At 48.7% G+C, this 18,553-nt stretch overlaps 1 protein-coding gene across 5 annotated transcripts in view; it reads left to right on the forward strand.

Moving 5' to 3' along the window:
- Positions 1 to 18,553, forward strand: part of SYT6 (synaptotagmin 6) — a 97,249-nt gene that overhangs the window by 27,241 nt on the left and 51,455 nt on the right. For 3 of the 5 annotated variants that reach the window (XM_050954343.1, XM_050954345.1, XM_050954344.1), the window contains exon 2: positions 15,993 to 16,240. In XM_050954343.1, coding sequence (XP_050810300.1) covers positions 16,071 to 16,240 — 170 coding nt within the window. In that variant the 5' untranslated portion in view covers positions 15,993 to 16,070. Of the gene's footprint in view, positions 1 to 15,909; positions 16,241 to 18,553 lie in introns of all 5 variants that reach the window. The other 2 variants (XM_050954341.1, XM_050954342.1) reach the window with 1 other exon arrangement.

Raw genomic sequence — 18,553 nt, forward strand, 5'->3', positions numbered from 1 at the left:
TGTGTTTTGGTTCCTGCTTTGTAATTAAAAATAAATAATGCACTGGTTTAGTGCCTCTGTGGGCTTGGGGAATAGCACCATATGGTCGAGCAGAATTGTAGTACTTGCTTAATTTTCTGCTAATGGCCAGTGGGGCTGAGCCACAAACGTGAGCAAAAAGGGTTGGCAGCTCACCAAAGAGATGGAAACCACATTTAAATATTCTAAGCACAGGAGGGGATCGAGGTCAAGTTGATCAGGTTCACATGTTGCATTAAAATCTGGTGCAGAGGTGGAGGGGATCCACTGAGGACTTTGGACAGCTCTGCCTATCTGTTTTTCTGTTCTACCTCGGGTGTAAGCATTTTTCCATGTTTGCTTTTTAGTGGCCCATGTCCTGTTTTGAAATTTCTACCCAGGTCACTAGTTAAACAGCTCTATGGTTTTCTATTAAAGCAGCAGCTTCAGTTTCAGCTGCTAGGTCTCCAGCATATCTCCATTTATCTTCCTTGTGTTGCTTTTCACAGCTTTTGTCTGCTTTCTTATATGCCTCCTTTGCCTTTTCCAGTAGTTCTTTGGTCTTAGCATTCTGGAGTTTTCTGCTCAGTACTTCCTTTTCTCTATGAGAGGCCAGATTTCTTGGTTTATCCACTTCTTCCTTTGTCTATTTTGATATCCAGTTGTGACAGCTGCAGCTTCAATCACACTGTCTCTGAGCACTGCCCATTCTCCCTCAGAACCAAGCTGTATCTTACCTTCCTCTGCCTCTGGCAGTGTCTCCGATCTGCCCCTTAGTTCCCGTTGGGACTTCTTACAGTACTCCTTTGTTTTCAGTTTTATACTCTTAACGTTCTCTACCACATTCTGTTTAAAGCTGATCGTCTCGATTTTAATTTCAGTTTAGCAGTGGAAAGGTTGTGGTCACTGCGGAATATCTACAGTGTGATAGAACCTCATTCTGGGACAGGTGACCTGATGCTTAAGCTAATGCAGATGTGCTCAATCTGAGTGTTCATTTTGCCATCTGGTGAATTCCATGGTTCTTTGTGTGGGAACAGGTTACTTGCAGGAATGAGGTCAGAACCAAGTGCAGCTCACTGAGTCTCTCCCCATTTTGGCTGATGGTCCCCAGCTGATGCATTCCCATTGCTCTTTCCATGTCTTGGTTGTCACAGTCTACTTTAGCATTACAGTTGCCCATCACCACGCTGATGTGGCTCGGTCCCAAGTCTGGAATCCAGGGCATCAATGAGATTAGGCTGATAGGTGTGGATGAGAAGTGCTGCAAGCAAGAGAAGAAATATCTCATTTACTCAGGTCATAGTGACAGCAAACCCTCGGCGGTAATACACTCATTGTGGAAAAATCACTCATTAGTTGGGACCCTATTAACCAATGCATCATATACACTTGACTCCAAACCGGAGTCCAAGAGATGTCAATTGTACAGTGCTGTGCTCCAACCGAGGAACAGAGCGATGGGGAAGAGATAAGTTCTGCAATTGTATCCAAAGTTTGATTGACAGAATATCTAAACTATCATTGTCTGCTAATAATTTTATGTGGTTTGTGACTGGTTATCTAGGCACATGGTATGATGTCTGTTTGCTGAATGAAACTTCTGAAGCAAAATAGTTACAAATAATGAATTGTGCAATTGGATTAATCATAATTCAAGTTGAAATTAATTAAACTTAATAAACCAGTGTCCAGACTAATGAAGAAGGAATAATCTCACCCTCTGAGTAACCGATATAGAACTCAGAACACTTTTCACAAAGTTCTTAATGAGCCACTTTTCCAATTATTCTACCAGCTCTAGAACTCATGGAAAGGACCTCAAAACCACATCCCTGAATCAGTGGCATTCAGGCACTGGAGTCAGTAAAAACACCCCAAGAAAGAATTACAGAGGGTGGGAAAAACTGCAGCTGCCTATGGAACAAGGGTGGTTTGAACTGAAAATGTGAGTTTGCCTCATATGCTTTGGGCAGCCAAACATAATTGGTTAGATCCAGCCACTAGCTCCCTCCAAGCTCTCTGTAGAAAGCAGGTTGTCTCCACACTTAGCCTGCAATAATTAGGTGGTTTTGATGTTTATAATCTTATAAAATTACTCTCAAAATATCCTCTGATTCATCCCAGTCTTTGAAGTCAGCGCTTTGCATTCCAATAAGCTCTCTCATTGAAGGAGCATCTTGTAGTGGTAAATTAAACTTTCCAGAAGTCATTTCTATGTAATTGAAACTTTGGTGTAGCTGACTCCAGGGCCTGGTGCCTCCATAGCATGTGGAACACTCTTTAGTAGGGACAAAGGGTGCTCTCTCTGTGTGTGGAGTTCTGCATTCCTGTGCCAATGCCCTTCCACTGGGGCCCTGCATGGCTGGAGCCACTCTTCGTGGTACTGCAGAGTCCCTGGATTTCCAAGCGAGAATCTGGGTGGGAGTTAGAATCAGCCACAGGGAGCCAGGCTTCCAGGAAGGAGGGGTGGGGTCCATGCACAGTGGCTCATGGCTCCAGGCTGAAGGAAGGTTCCTTGCCACATGGATCTCAGATCTGTAGTGCTTGGAAGGGGCCCTTGAGCCTCTCTGAGCAGGATATCAATGAAGTTTTTCTTGTTTACCCCACCTCTTGGGAAGGGAGGGCCAGCTATTGGAAGATATGCACACAGCTAAACCTTGCAAGAATGCTTCGTATAAACCTATCCGGATCAAATTCTGCTCTCATTTACACTGGTATCAACCCAGATGAACTGCATTGACTCCTATGGAGATACTCAGGATTGACCGCAAGCATAACTGAGAACGGGATTCGGCCCACATTCTATGATGGGGAGCTGCTGAAACCAAGACTCCCCTTCAGGCTGTGACAGTTTGAAAATGTGCCCTGCTCCTTTGAGACCATGCATGGTGCATCTGAAGCAGCCCCCCTGGGTTCCTGGGCTGCTGTCCCCAACAAGCCCAGCATTCATTCCTGGCACCTTTTGGTATCTCTGTGGCTACTGCTAACGCTGCCCTGCGCTGGGCAGTGAAGTATCTGATACATTCCTGGGCAAAGAACTCAGTAACTGGGGGGTCCCAGCTGCCTTTTACTAAGGTCTGCCCTGTTGTCCATTCTGGGAATGGAAACACTTGCTCTTCGGCAAGTCTCTCAGATGGCTGGGCTGTGAAGTACCTCCCCTTGCCTGGAGTTATAAACCTGTGTTAGTGCCAGTTGCTACCGTAGGAAAGATACAATGACTGGTGACATTTGCATTCAAGTTACTGGTGTGAACGGAAGCTATTCTGAAAACCAAATGCACCCAGCTCATCTGGGGACCTGTAGGCATGTATCTCAGTTTGCATTGAATGCCCTTTGCTGGCTGAGTGGCTGCTTCATGGAGGCTCCTTTCAGAGAGATGCTGCTTTGCATTCCTTATTACAGCACAAAAGATGAGAGAATGTCTGAAGGAGGATAAAACTCTGTCCGGTCCCTAATTGTTTTCTAACCTGTTTTGCTGTCAAGAACTTAATGAAATATCTCCCCATCGCTTGTGACTCTCGCCTCTATTTGATGGGGGCTTGGTTCTCCAGGGGCACAGTTTTGGTGCTTAACAACACATTCACATCAGGCATCCAGCCTGTTCGATAGCTTGTGAAAAGCAAATCAGCTGCAGTTAGACTTGGAAGCAAATGACCTTTCTAGTTCAAGAATGTTTCAGGAGATATTTCCTTAGCTTACAGACACCAAGAGAACATGGCCAGTTAATTAGAATTAGAAGCTTTATTGAAGCATAGGACACCACCTAATGGAAACAAGTAGCCCAAGGACACAGTCACAACTATCATCTGGCTGACTGGCACCTGACTCTAGTGCCAACAAGCAGCTGCCATTAGAGAGCAGATGAGGGATGCTTCTCACCCTGATTGGCCCCTATGCGGGCCTGAAGCTGGAACTCCGCATTCATAACGGGGGCAAAGGTGACCAGATTTTCTTCTGAAATGCCCTGGTAAAACCACTCTTCATTTTCCAGTGCTTTCATTCCCCCCCTCCCCTCCCCTCCCCTCCCCTCTCCGAGCCTTCCAGAGTTTAGTCCAAGCTGGGTTCCTACTTCCGAAGGGCCCACTCCATATTTCCCAGGTGTTCTGGGATTGCTGTTCCTTGGGGTGCTCTTCTGTCCCTCTTGTTAAAATTATGCTTCTGTCCCATATTTTCCCTGCTTCCTTGGGTGTCTCTGCACAGGTTACAAGGTAGAGCTCCGATGGCCAATGTTTGTGTATAGCTGAGATTTAATGGAAGATGCTTGTGTTTCACTTCCCAGATAAATGCAAGCTGAGCTCTTCTCTTCCATTAGCCCATCTGTGCCTGAGATTCCCAGCAGTTCCTTGTGCGCAGATTACAAAGTCCAGGTTTTCAGATGTGTAGTGCTGGTGCTTCTTGGTGGAAAAAGGATTAAATCGCCTGTCGGTGTATGTCCCACATGGGCTGCTATAGGAGCAGAGTGTCTTTGCCTCTCCCCTAGCCATATACTCTTATAGTAATCTGACAAAAACCCACAGTCTGACTGCCAAAAGCTCTGGCTAGAGTGACCCAGAGATGCTACAATGCTGTGTGAGCTACCAAATTTATTTTCTTTTCTCTTTCAGGGAGGGGTGGGTGAAAAGCTAAATTATAGCTGATGATATAGTCAGGAGAACTCTTCACATCAGACTAAGAATCATCTATGAATCTTAATGATGGTGAAAGCTACTTCAAAGTAATAAATGTCAGTGTTGCCATAATTAGCCCAGCATTGTCTTGCAGTGAATAGACTGGTGTAACTGGGGCTTTGTCCAGAGTGTTAATTCGTTTTCTGTTTGGACTCTGCTAATTATCTCCATTGGTAACTCAAGCCTGGGGAGCATAAAATCACTAGGGACATAAAAACTGCATTTTAATCACACCATTTTCTCCTAATGTGTTTCCATCCAAGGTGAAACAAAACGGAGCATTTCATTGAAGCTTTCAGGAGCTTCAGAAGGCATTGGGCTGGGAGCGGGGGGATGGGAGAAGGCAGGGAAGGGTTTTAACAAACCCAACAAAGGCCCTGCCTTTGCCTCTGCAAACAGCAGACTTGCTTTTTGATTGAAGGTGGAAATCTCCAAACTGTCCTATCTGCCCGCAGGGTTCATCCCAGCTCCTGGGCACCCCCTCCTGAAAAAGACCCACAAGATGGAATAGAGAATGGAAACCTTCCCACAGGTTGGTTGGTTGGTTTTCTTTCTTTTGAGTAAATCCTGTCGGGTTTACTAGAGAAATCAGTTGCAGGAATGTAATTCTCTAGGATGACTACAGATAACTAGAGAAGAGAGATCATTCTCGTTTCAGTTTGAACGATTCTAGCACCATTTCTCTAGAACCCTGTTACATTCCTCTAGGGCTCTATTGGTTTAAACTCATTAAATTCTATAGCCTGTTTCCATGACAAACGGATTTCTTTATAGGACATTTCAGTGTTTGAGTCTCCAACCAAACATTATCCCAGTGTCACTGAGGCTGGAGGTTGCGGTTGGGGGTGGTCTGCTCTCTGATGCACAGCTTCTAAGCCAGGTTCCTGCTCCCTGTGGGGTGATCCCATGACATGGCTCTTGCGTGGCTCTCCCAGTCACCCCTGCTTCTGACTGTGCCAGGTGCCATGTTGTTGTGCAGGGCATGCTGAGGCAGCAGCTGATCACGTGCTCCATCTCTCAGGAAGGAGATAATGCTCTGGGGCTCTGGACTTGCTGTTGTTTCCTTGGCTTTTTGGAGGTCATCTCAGCCTCCTCGCTTTTTATTGGCATCAGCCACCAGAATGGCTAAGCTCTGTCTCTGCCAAGGTCTCCAAACCAGCGTTCCCATTCCAGGACTGCATGCCACAACCAAAGTCAGGCCTGGCCTCAGTGGCAGCCTTTGGCCGGGGAGTGGCATGTGGATGTGACGCCTTCTCAGCAGCCATGAGCAGCCCTGGATCAGGAGCCAGGGACATTGCTTGTAAGGGGGGCCAGCCTGCCATATGTACTTCCCAGAGCTGCACATGGGAGCAGATAGGTGACATGACAGGCCACCTGGCAAGGCATCGAAGGAGCAGTTTGCACTGACTTTTGTATCAGGGCACTGGCCCACTGACACTGTGGGGCAATCCTGTGAGCTGCTTCACTTGGGCTACCTCCTCGGCAGCAGACCCTGGGGATCTACGCCAGTTTCTGCAAAGAGCAACGCCTGGTTCATGATGCTGGTGTGGTTTGGGTCTGGCTGGGAAGTGACTTAGGGGAGATGGACCTTGCCCTCTGAGATCAGTCGCTAGTGCAGGCAGCCCCTGGGGGCATCTGGTAGCTTGATGGTGGCGGTCTGCAGCACAGCTAGAACTTCTTAGCACCTGTACAGAAACTGGGCAGAAAGAGGGGCCAGCTCCTGCAGGGACCCTGCCTCCAAGAAGCTTACAGGGAGCTCTGTGCACCAGTCCCAGCAGGGTTCTGAGTGTGCTGTGTCCATTGGACAGAGGGAGCAAAAGGGACCCAGAGCTTCCTAGGGTGGCTCCAGTTGCCCTCACACGACATGCACCATTCCTGAGCTGCACCCCTGTGGCCGCTCTCTCACACACTGCTCAGTTAAAGTGATAGCTATTTCTGCAGGAAAACAAGAGTGCACAGTGGTGTTTCAGTGGTGAGCTGATCCAGACAGCTCTTCGTTGGCTCAGAGGGCTCATTTGATTCATTGTTTTCCGTAGTGTCAGGATGCAGGTGTGGGAGATCAGAAACAAAATTGACTCAATTTCTTTGATGTTTTAACTGTTCCTCCTACAGCATAAACAGTGATAAAAACTCATTTAGCAGCAGCTTCCTCAGCACCACCTGCCCTCCTCCAGCCAGTGAACATCCCCTCACCCCCTTCTCAAAACCAAAGCACCTGGTGCAGAGCGAGTGTGAGTGAGACTTTCCTTGTGGTCCCAGCAAACACCTGAGGCAAACAACACTTCCATTTAGCCAATTTTCACTCCTCTTGTGCCATTTAACATGGAGGGCTTTGTGCTATGTAATCTTCAGCACCAGGATCTTACTATCATGGTGCTAAGCTGCTGCCAGCTGCCCCAGTGCACAATGTGCTAGAACCCCATCTAGTGGCTTATCCTAAAGCCCTACTCTGGGGTTATTGCTTTAGCTCAGGTGGTAACAGCCTGTGCTCAGAGCTGAAAGTCCAGGGTTCTCTTCTAGTGCTCAGTCATCACAGCTCCAGCGATTCCACTGTAGACACTCACCTTTGGTCCCCACTGTAGGACACAGCAGCAGTTTATTTATATAGGGGTGGAGCCAACCCCAGAAATCTCCTAAGGGTCAAGGTGTAAGCACAAGGAGAGGGAAGCCAGAATGTCTGGTAACCTGGCCAACAGCGACTGCTGCCGATTCTGAGGGGGATGTGTCCAGGAAGAACCGCTCCCCCTGAAATGGGAGCTGGGGAGGGGGGAGACCCAACCAATACTGAGGCCCCAGCTGAATTTTAGGAACTCTCTGCAAGGTTCCTAAATAGTAAGGAAATGTGACCCTAAAGAGCCTGCACTACCTCCAAGAGAGCTCTCCGTGTTCCCATGGAGTAAGGCCCTGCGAACAAGAGGCCTTCTGCTTCGGGGTGATCCAGTCCGTCTCTCTTGTGCACTTTTCCCCATCAATATCTGTTGTGATTGGTTACTGGGACATTGTATACATATGTAGGCCTGATTATGACAACCGTCCCACCACAGGGTCACAAGAGCCTTGTGATACATTGTCGAAGCAATTCTGGAATTGTACATCCTGCTTCCCCAGTAATGAAGTGTCAATACAGCAGATAAGTAGTTTGCCTTAGTTAATAGCTAAGGGGGAGGGATAGCTCAGTGGTTTGAGCATGGGCCTGCTAAACCCAGGGTTGTGAGCTCAGTCCTTGAGGGGGCTACTTAGGGATCTCAGGCAAAATCAGTACGTAGTCCTGCTAGTGAAGGCAGGGGGCTTGATGATCTTTTGGGGTCTCTTCCACTTCTATGAGATAAGTATATCTCCATATATTTAATAATTCACTGTCATTTCTAAGGGGAGAAGGTGAATTTCTCTGAGTAGCAGATTTCTCAGAAAGCTGTGAACTGCCTCTCCCCCCCATGCATGCTTGGCAGTCAAGCAAATGCTGTAAGAGAGGGAAGACTCCAGGGAACATCCATGTGTGGCTGGAGAAGTGTTTAAGCCAAAGCAAATTGCTGGACTATTTATGCTGTGCTTTGAGTCACAAGGAATCTGGCTTCGTTACTGTCAGATCTGCCAGCCCAAAGGCAGCCCTGAATTGCTGCGCATGGCAGGGCGATATGAACACAGAGGCTGATCATTTCCCCAAGCTAGAATTTCCTCTTGTCCGAAGTGCCTCTAAGGAGCATTCTTCATGCAGTTCCCATCTACTCTGATGGCAGGAATATCCTAGAAACCTCTCTCCGCAGGGTCCTGACCAGAAGTTTCTGTTAGCCAAGGAATTTCTGATTTTTCATTGTAAATGAAAGGGCATCAGAAATGTACTTTGTTGAACACTAAATATCTTTTAAGTAACTTGCAGTGTTGTTGTAGCCATGCTGATCTCAGGCTATTAGAGAGACAAGGTGGGGGAGATAATACCTTTTACTGGAACAACTTCTGTTAGTGAGAGAGACAAGCTTTTGAGCTTACTTAGAGCTCTTCTTCATCTAGTGCTCCTCCTGCTTCAGACGATTGGAAGATGTGCTCTGGGTAAGCTCAGAAGCTTGTCTCTTTCACCAGCAGAAGTTGGTCCAATAACATTTTTAGAGTACCTGATCTTTTCCCAGCCCCAGTTTTAAGACTCATGGACTCAGTTATGGTCCAACTCCATCAAATTATATTTGTTTGATAAATCTATTCTCAGTTAATCCGATGTCATTTTCAAACAAGCCAGTGTTTTTCTGAGGCTGGCTCTTTTTTTAACACCATCTGTAAACTCCTGGTTCCATCCTCCTTTGTTCTAAGTGAGCTGCTAGAGGAAGGATTTTGGAGCTCATGCGTAAAAGCATCCCTAAATCCTGTCAATATCTTTTGAATGCCAGCTCAGCAAGGAGATGTGTGGAGCCCTCTCAAATAGGCAACAAGTTTTCAGAGTTGATGATTCATTATTTCTGAAGCTTTTCATTAACAGCTGTGGTGTGTTAGCAGATTTGTGAGTCCTACATAATTCCATGGCATGAAAGAAATGTCTTAGGAGAAGTTTCCTGCAACACAGCCACTTCCATCAGTGATGACTTCTGCATTGCAGCTCTGCTTATTCCCTTATAACATCCTGTTCTGTAGGTAGCTTAAATAATCAAAAGGAGGAATGCACGTTAAGGGGAGGAATTATGATGATTATTTTGGGTTTCCTGATGGTAAACCCAAAAGGTAGCTTGGTCCTGAATTCAGCCAGGCTGAGCTGTTGGATTTTGTAACTCTCTTTTACTTTTTAAACTTCTTGTCACTAAATTCACAAATCAAGTCTGACAGCTAAGTTGTCTGAGGATTTGCTCTCTCGTTTCTGCTGTCCCCTTGCAGAGTGATATGGATACTCCTGATTCAGCCCCAGGGGCTTAGCTCAGGGCCAGCAACAAATGTCCTGTATTATTTATCCTTCAAACCTTATTTTTGTTGCTAATCATAGGAATAATAATAAGGATAAAGATGCTTTCGGGAGATGCACCACATGGTAACTCCTTGTCACTGATGCTAATATGCCGTGTGTTCATATTTATATCTCCAGACTTAGGGCTAGAGACTGCTGACAAGGACTTAAATGAACTGTAATGGAAAACATTTCTTCATTTCAAAAAAAATTTGCAAAGGAAAGTGACAGAAAAGGAGCAACAGAGACACATTTTCAAACAACCCAACTCCTTATGTTTTCGCACAGAACTGTGTTTGACACTGAGAACCCTGAGAAGAATTCTAGGACTTAGCTCAAAATACAGTAGATCGGTGTCTCGGAACCCTGCAATGTTGAGAATACGATTAGCCAAGTCTCCTAGGAAGCTCCGCCATCTGTCTTGCAATTCTATTTATTATTAAATGAGACTAAACCGATTCACTCACCAGCCCATGACACGCCCTTTCTCTCAAGGCTCTGGTTGCAATGGCTTGAATAAGATAAACTGTACAGTCTGACTCAGACATGGCCTGTTCATGGGGCTGCCGAAGGAGAGCAACTGAGTGCAGGAGGTTTCCAGTATTCAGAGGTATGAGGTGGGTGCTTATTCTCTCCAGGCCCTGCTCCTTCACTCACTGGCAGCTTTTACATGCCTCCTTCGAGGCAATTAACTTGTGGGCAGCTAAGAAGCTTTCCCCTGCCAACCTAGATAGTTAATACTACTGGGCTGCAGCTCCCAGATGTTAATACAGGGGTCGGCAACCTTTCAGAAGTGGTGTGCCGAGTCTTCATTTATTCACTCTAATTTAAGGTTTCACGTGCCGGTAATACATTTTAATGGTTTTTAGAAGGTCTCTCTCTACAAGTCTATATATAATATAACAAACTAGTGTTGTATTGTAAAATAAACAAGGCTTTCAAAATGTTTAAGAAGCTTCATTTAAAATTAAACTAAAATGTTGATCTTACACCACCGGCCCGCTCACCCTACTGCTGGTCTGGGGTTCTGTTCACCTAGGCCGGCAGTGGGCTGAGTGGGACCTGCGGCTGGAACCCCCAGCTGGGAAGGGTCTGGCAACCAGAACCCCAGACCAGCAGTGGGCTGTGTGGGGCCGGCAGCAAGGACCCCAGACCGGTTATGGGCTGAGCAGCTCAGCCCACTACCGCTCAGGGGTTCCATCCTCCGGCTCCTGCCAGTCGGGATCCTGGCTGCTGGACCCGCTCAGCCTGCTGCCAGTCTAGGGTCCCGGCCCTGCCCACATACAGTGGCTACCTACCTTCTCCCTGGTTCTGGCCCATTCTCTTCCTCCCTCTGCACTGAGCTGAGGGTGGGAGCGCACTGAGCACAGGGCTGGGGGTGAAGGGTCTGCCCAGGAGCTAGAATGAAGGAGGGGGCTCAGGGTTGGGGCAGGAGGTTTGGGTGTGGGGGCACTTACCTGGGCAGCTCCCATTTGATGTGAGGGACGCAGGTGGGAATGTGACTCCCATTTGGTGCTCAGGGTGGGGGTGGGGATGTGTGGGGTGCATGGGATGTGGGAGGGCTGGAGATGTGGAGAGTGCAAGAGTCAGGGCTGGGGGCATGTGAGGGGGTGCAGGTGTCAAGGTAGGGGGGCTGGGTGTGTGTGGGGGTGCCAGAGTCAGGGCTGGGGTCATGGGAGGGGGTGAAGGAGTCAACAGGGGGCTGGGTGGTACAGGGCTCAGGGCAGGGACCTGGGGGTGTGTGGGGGGGTGCAGGGCTCAGGGCAGAGGACTGAGTGTGTGTGTGTGAGGGGGGTCAGGGCTCAGGGCAGAGGGCTTGGTGACTGCCCCCCCCAGAACCCTCAACCCCCCACCGCTTCTTGTCCCGACTACCCCCTCCTGGGACCCCACCCCCTGCCCCTTGTCTCCTGACTGACCCCCTAGGACCCTACCCCCTACCTGTTCCCTGACTGCCCCAAACCTTATCCACACCCCCGCGCCCAGACAGACCCCCTGGACTCCCATGCCTATCTAACCACTCCCCACCCCCTGACAGGACCCTCAGAACTCTAGACCCATCCAGTCCTCCCCTGCTCCCTGCCTGCTCCAACCCCTCTCCACAACCCTGCCTCCTGACAGCCCCCAGAACTCCCGACTCATCCAACCCCCCCAGCTCCTTGTCTCCTGACCACTCCCTCCAGAGGACCCCCCCCCACCCTAACTGCTCCCCCAGGACCCTCCTTGCTGCCTGTCCCCTGACTGCCCTGACCCCTATCCATCCCCCAAACAGACCCTGGGACTCCCATGCCCCATCCAACCCCCCCCCCCCCGCTCCCTGACTGCCTCCTCCAGAGACCCCCGCCCCTAACCACCCCCCAGGGATCCCACCCTTCCATCCAACTCACTCTGCTCCCTGTCCCTTGACTGCCCCCACCCCTTACCCAACTCCCCCCCCAGGCCCTCTTGCCATGACGCTCCCGTCTCATCTGGAGCCCTGCCCTGCCCCTCAGAGCGATGTGCATGCAACAGCAGGGCTCTGGATGAGCGGGGAGCGTCTTTACCTCTCCACGGAGCCAAACGCTGCCCCACGGGAACACGCAGCCCCAGCCCCCAGAGCGCTGTGCGTGCAGCGGCAGGGCTTTGGGGGAAGGTGGGAGAGGGGCTGGCGGCTTTCTGCACTTGGCCAGACACTCCAGCCGTAGGGCGCAGACCCTGCAGCTTGCCGCGTCGGCAGGATTTTTAGTGGCACTTGGAGTCCCAGCAGGAAGTCGCGTGCCATAAAAAAATGGCTCGCGTGCCATCGGTTGCCGACCCCTGTGTTAATACAATTAAGATACACTGGGAACAACAAAAACCTGTGTCTCCTGAAAAGGCTTCTTTATCTCAGTGACACTCGCTTATTGATATCCAGACGTCATGTTGTGTATATATGACACTTGTTTGAGAGCTGTTTGTTTATTTCAATTGATGTTAAAAAATCCTATAGCTCCAATAGCAGTTGTGTTCCCAAACAGCAAGCCAGCGACAGCTAACAATATGAACAGGTTCCCTCATTACGCCAACAAAGTGATTTTCTTTTCTTTCATTTGTAGATTCAGGTGTTTTGTCAAGATGAAAATTTAAATCCTCTTCATGTTTTATAGGGCTTTTTCCAGGCTTTAACATCAAAGATCTAATTATGGCTAGATCTAAAGTAAAACATAGAATCAAAGGAATAGAACTCATGAGAAGACCTTGTATTTTATGCTGAGACATATTTCAAGGCTTATTTCTGTAACAGCTGCAATGAAGAAAAGATGCGAGCAGCTTGGATTGTCTGATTAAAGGCTCAGCTGCCTAATAACAGATTTTGAGTGATTTATTTTTAAACTTCAGTTTTGGGGTGAATTAAGAACCTTTTAGAGCTCATGAAAGTGAGAAGTGGTTGGCATTCCCTAGATTCAGGCATAGTGCAAACAGGTATTGTAAACTCATACACATTTCTGCCGATTGTAAAAAATAGCAAATAAATACATTTCTGCCAATGCACTTCAATCTCAACCAGCGATAAACAGGCTTCTTTATCAAAGGTACCATTTTTCTGTGTGCTTCCTTCAGCACAGAGACCGTCTGTTTCTTTACATGTCTTAATCCTGTGATTAACTCAAGCAGTCAAAAAGCCCAGAGTTAGGGCAGAATGCAAAGAGTTGTGCATTCTCCTTCACACGGACCTGATCCAAACTTCCACTGAGCTCCATGGAAAGGCTTCCGTTATCTTCGAGGGGAGTGAATCAGGCTGTGAGTGTGGGTCCTAATTCCAGTTGCTATTAATGGGATTTACACACACTAGTGACCGTCAGCCTCGGCAGCTTGCTGCGGAGATCCCCAAGGACCGCAGAGCGAGGAGCCAGCTCTGACACCTTGCTTCTGGCTCCAGTGCAGATTTGCATTGCTGTGACCTGTGCCTGTTGGCTGTGGAGCCCAGTCATGCGCCTAGTCTGCCTCCTATGCCAGGGTCTTCAGCAGGGCATAGCAGCCTATTGAGCAGCTGGGGACTCCTATCTGCTTTCTGGCCACTGTGCAGAACCCCAGCATAGAAGGCAGGGAGACACCTAAACCCAAGCTGAACGGTAAATCAATGGGATTTCAGCATGGACCTAAAAGCAAGCACGTACTTCAGTGCTGTCCTGAATGGGGCCCAAGATTTGTCCCACAAATCCATTGTCCCTTTATCACCACTCAGCAGGGTGCCCCTTGTTAGCAGTGCGTTCTCTGACTTCAGGGAGATGTGGTGGGCCTGGTGGGATTAGCTCTTTGAATTGCAAAGGCTGGTTTGAAAACAGCACACTCTCCGGATTCTCCATTGTGTGTGACAAGCCCAGCAGTAGCAGAAAATAACACCCCAAACTGGGGCTATAGGCAGGGTTCTGATCAGCCCTAGCTCTCCCCTCCAGCTGTTCTCTGTGCCCTGTCCTCACGTCTCTTAATTCTGTGCCACTCTCCTGTTTATTGTCACAACCTTTGTATACTCTGCTCCTTCCCTGAGCAGCTGTACCCACCCTCCCACCTCCTAGACATCTCTTTACCTGTTCTTGTCATTGCCCGTCCCCCTCCGTCTCTCCCTCATTCCTGCTCTTCCCTCAACACCTGGCCTGGGAGAGCAGGAGAGTCTTGCCCAGGGATGGCCAGTTACAATTGCTCTCTCAGGGGCTGTTCTGACCAGTGAAAGCCCCTGTCTCTTTGCCTCCTGGAGCTGGTTGAGCTGCATTGTGCTGGCCTCTTTGGCAGAGCACAGCCCTGGTGCTCCTCACACAGGTATGGTATGAGAGAACTGGGCAAGGAGCTCAGAGTCCGCCCTGCAGTGCAGTATGGGGAAGGTAGGCAGGTACCCAGTGGATCTGGTTAGTCCTACTTCACACCAGGTGGTTTGAACTTCCAGCAGAGGCTTCTGGTATATTCCTTCGAGTATCTCAATGGCTTGGTTGGGCTTGTGGTATTCAGCAAGCATTAATTTTAGCTCTGTAAATACCTTAACAATACTGTGGTAGCCCAGGTTCTTGAGAGCTTTGGGTACTGTCAGCGTGAGCTTTATTTTCTGCATGTCAACCCAGAGCCCGAGTGTCTGCATGGACACAGGACAACAGGGGGCATGTTTTACTTCAGACTACATTTTGGAACGTTAAGATTTTTCCCTTTTTGCCTGTTTTCCTGTTACCCATTTTGCACCCGAGAGTCTTAGATAGATCCTGGAATATAGTTTTAATAGTCACTAATACAAGCTGCACATCTAGGCAGGGGAACAAATTTGCAGTTGCTTACTCGTATCCAAAACTACCAAAACTGTTATTTGCAACTCCGTGCACAGACCTACCTCAGCTCCCAAAGTCCCAGGGCACATGTCAATGCTGAGTGGGCCGTCTCTTCTTCGTATATGCCACAGTGCCAGAATCTAGGCTATGGGGAGGAATCTTCCTACAATGTTATATCAGTGATTTGTCCATTAATATGCTGCAAAAAGTGATGTAAAAAAAAACTGTCCTATCCCATTCTGAGATATTGTAGATCATATTAAACCCCATGTCATGTGCATGCTCTTTATTTATTCCATGATTCTTGCACCATTGCTATAAACCCTCTTCCCTCTCCAGAGAAGAGATTTAAAACTTGAAACCTACAACATATAAGGGAAAGTGACCAAACACCCAGAGGACAGTGTCAGCTATCACTTTGGGTTTGTCTGATTTATTTAATGTAGCGGAGAACATGTAATGCCTGCTATAAAACCTCCCTCTCTATTTGATTTCACTGTGTCAGCAGCCCGTGGTTTTGTATTCTCCATGAGCACAGTTGGACGGAAGGTGCACTTTAATAGGCCAATAACCAGCCTGCCTTTCAGAGTTATGGCAGTGGGGTTTTAACAGCACATCGGAAAGCCCGTGTTTTGCAGTGGAAGGCACGTTCTGCCATACCAGCAGAAAGGTGCATCTCCAGGGCAGTTTATTAATGCTCAGTCCCACGGCAGTTCTGCAGTCAGGCTTGCGGCTAAGCGGCCTGCTAGGGACACAAACCCAAGTGCGACCTCAATATCTGACCATGCCAATTAGCCCCACCACCACCCCTTTCTGGTCCCTGCCTTTGCTGCTGAGGCACTTTGTTTGAGTCCAGCGGTCGGCAGGGGAATTGTGTGTGTTCACCCGTCACTCGCAGAACTGCAGGGGCCCGGGGTAGAGACAAGCCAGCTTGCACCATCTTTTCATTTTACCTTACAGCTTTCTCACAACCATCTTTTCTTTTCTTTTCTCTTCTCCCTCCCTGCCCCTCCTGCTCCCTGTGTGTCCCTGTCCCATCTCCTGCCCTTAGAGCTCTCCATCAGCCTCCTTGCAGTGATAGTTATTGTGTGTGGCCTCGCCTTGGTGGCAGTTTTTCTCTTTCTCTTTTGGAAGCTGTGCTGGGTGCCCTGGAGGAACAAGGCCATTTCTTCTAACGTCTCCCAAAGCGAGGCGGCCTGCAACCAGGAGACCATGGCAGGCAAGCTAAAGGACACAGGCACGCTTGGCTTCCTGGAGGCAGCTGTGAAGATCAGCCACACCTCACCGGATATCCCAGCTGAGGTCCAGATGTCCATGAAAGACCATATCACGCGGCACGTACGGCTACAGAGGCAAACGACGGAGCCGGCATCGTCCACCAGGTGAGTGCTGTGCTGTGCTTTGTGCAGCATGGAGACAGCATGGGTCTGTGCAGATTGGCACCATGCACGTGGCTGAAATGGCTTTTCCATTTAAATTCTGAGAGCCTTCCATTTAAGAAGCTGCGCAGTGCCTGGGCTGATCTGCAGGCCTTCCCAGATGCCCCATACCTTGGAGACTGCTGGCACTTAAAGCAAGAGGCTTAAGTTCAGGCTTGGGTTAGATTCTTACTAGCATGAGCCCGCAAGAAGGGACAGTTTTGCCCCACACATAGAAGAGCTGTAGGTCTCCTTGTTAATACGGCATCTCCTGGTGGCTGGAGGTGGACCTGTGTTGTTGGCCATTGGTCAAAGGCTGTTTGCCCAGTAAGTGGTCAAGGATGGAGTTAGCAGCTGTTGGGGGGACGTTGGGTTTCTCAGGGAGAAGTCGGGTAAGTGCCCATTCTGTGATGTCATGCCCTGAATTTACAGAAGGTACAGTAATCCTGAGCACAGGCTGGAGAACAATGGAGCCTGGCCAGCAAACCAGGAGAGGATTAGAGATGCTGTACGTATCCACTGACATGGTCTGTGGGCAGAGGCTGTTAGATTATCTATCCCTCATGTACGTCCCAGCCCATGTTCCCTCAAGACCAGTCCCATTGCACTACTCCTTGGGAATGGCTTCAACTACATTTACCAGATGGCACCTTTCCGTAGGGGAGAAACACTGTCTCTGGAAGTTCAGCAGTAAGCAGCACTGAGCTGCCAGAAAAAGCGAACCATTGTTTGTAGCGTCTGCTGGCTCTAGAGAGAAGACCTAAAAACAGCAAGCTAAGTACAGCCTGCAGCTTCTTGGCTCCTGTGCCTAAACCGGGGGGCTCCATGGGTCCCTGAAAGAATCCCCATGCTGTGTAAGGGGGGCGTTCTCCATGTTCAAGATTAGCCTGAATGATTAATTCCATCTAATCCGTCCTGGAGCTCAGCAATGGGAAGTCAGACTTTCCAAAATGGCTATTTACTAACTCACAAGGAATCAGATATTATATCACTGTACACTAACGACCCTAGATATGTGTACGTTTCTAACTTACACCCAACAGGGTAGTTATACCCTGGGCTCAATACTGTTTGATTATCGAGAATGTGTGATAACACGTATCTCTAGTCTCCAGCAACTGGCTTGCCTTGGGTGTGTTCTTAATAATTATTTGTTGTTCGATATGTAAGAACTATGTCATTGAGCCTGAGGGGAGATGGACCCAGTGGGGCTGAAGAAAACACACCCATCTCCATGCTGGAGTGTTTGCCAAAGATTTGCTTGGTTTTGACTCAGCTGATGTATTAAGTCAAACTTAAGGTAGGCCCTTGACTAAGAGTAAAGGAATCAAACCGTGTTACTGTAACTTGGCCTTATTGTGTCAAGCTGTCAGTATGCTTGTGGCCACTTTAATTTTGTGACAGCACAACAGGGCGAGGGAAGGATTGGTGACACGGTATATTGTCAGATAGAATTAGACCTCTTTGCTCTCTTCTTGCTTCTCTGGCTCACAGCAGGACTTGTTAGATAAACGGAATTGACATGTCACTCACTGGCCAGGCATAGGAGTAGCTGCATACCAGTGCCCCGATCAATGCCTCATTGCTGCCTCAGCCACAGCCTACAGGCCTGTGCATGAGTCATTAACATTAGAGGTGAGATGCAAGGGCCTTGGAGGACTAGTCTGGGGGAGAATCCAGAGTCTGTGAAACTAGGGCAGGAAGCTGAGTCCTTGCTTTCCGGCTGCAGTCCTGGCCACAGCCCCAGTGAGGTGGGCAGCACCGCTGCGCAGGCAGCTGTTACTCAGAACGCTGCTTGCATCAGCACCCAACATACGAGACACACACCTCAGTCTCCCGTTTGAAGGGGAACTAAAACTCATCCTATGACTGCTGGAATTATGCCAGGCATTGTCTGTGACTGAATTGCATTGCTTTTCGGGCAGCTCAGTCACATGGACACATGACACACATGCAGCATGTGCGCACACTCACACACAAACACTGCACACACGCCCAGAACCCCTGCTCTGTGCACACACAAACACATGCATGTTCTGCTTCTCCAGAACCGTTCATGCACAAGAGAGGGTAAAAGCTCAGTCAGGCTGATCATGTGTGGGGACAGCTTGCCAGGGCCTGCCCACGGTATGCCAGCCCTGCTCATTTTTCATTGTCACTTGCATCATTAAATTCACCTCCCAAGATGTAACAGAGAAAAAAATTAAACAGGAATTTGTGTCAGACTCCACTGGCACACGTCTCGCTGCACCCTGAGTAACAGAGGGGTGTTTGGGA

The sequence above is a fragment of the Gopherus flavomarginatus genome, chromosome 5 (assembly GCF_025201925.1).
Source record: "Gopherus flavomarginatus isolate rGopFla2 chromosome 5, rGopFla2.mat.asm, whole genome shotgun sequence".
Classification (NCBI taxonomy): Eukaryota; Metazoa; Chordata; order Testudines; family Testudinidae; genus Gopherus; species Gopherus flavomarginatus.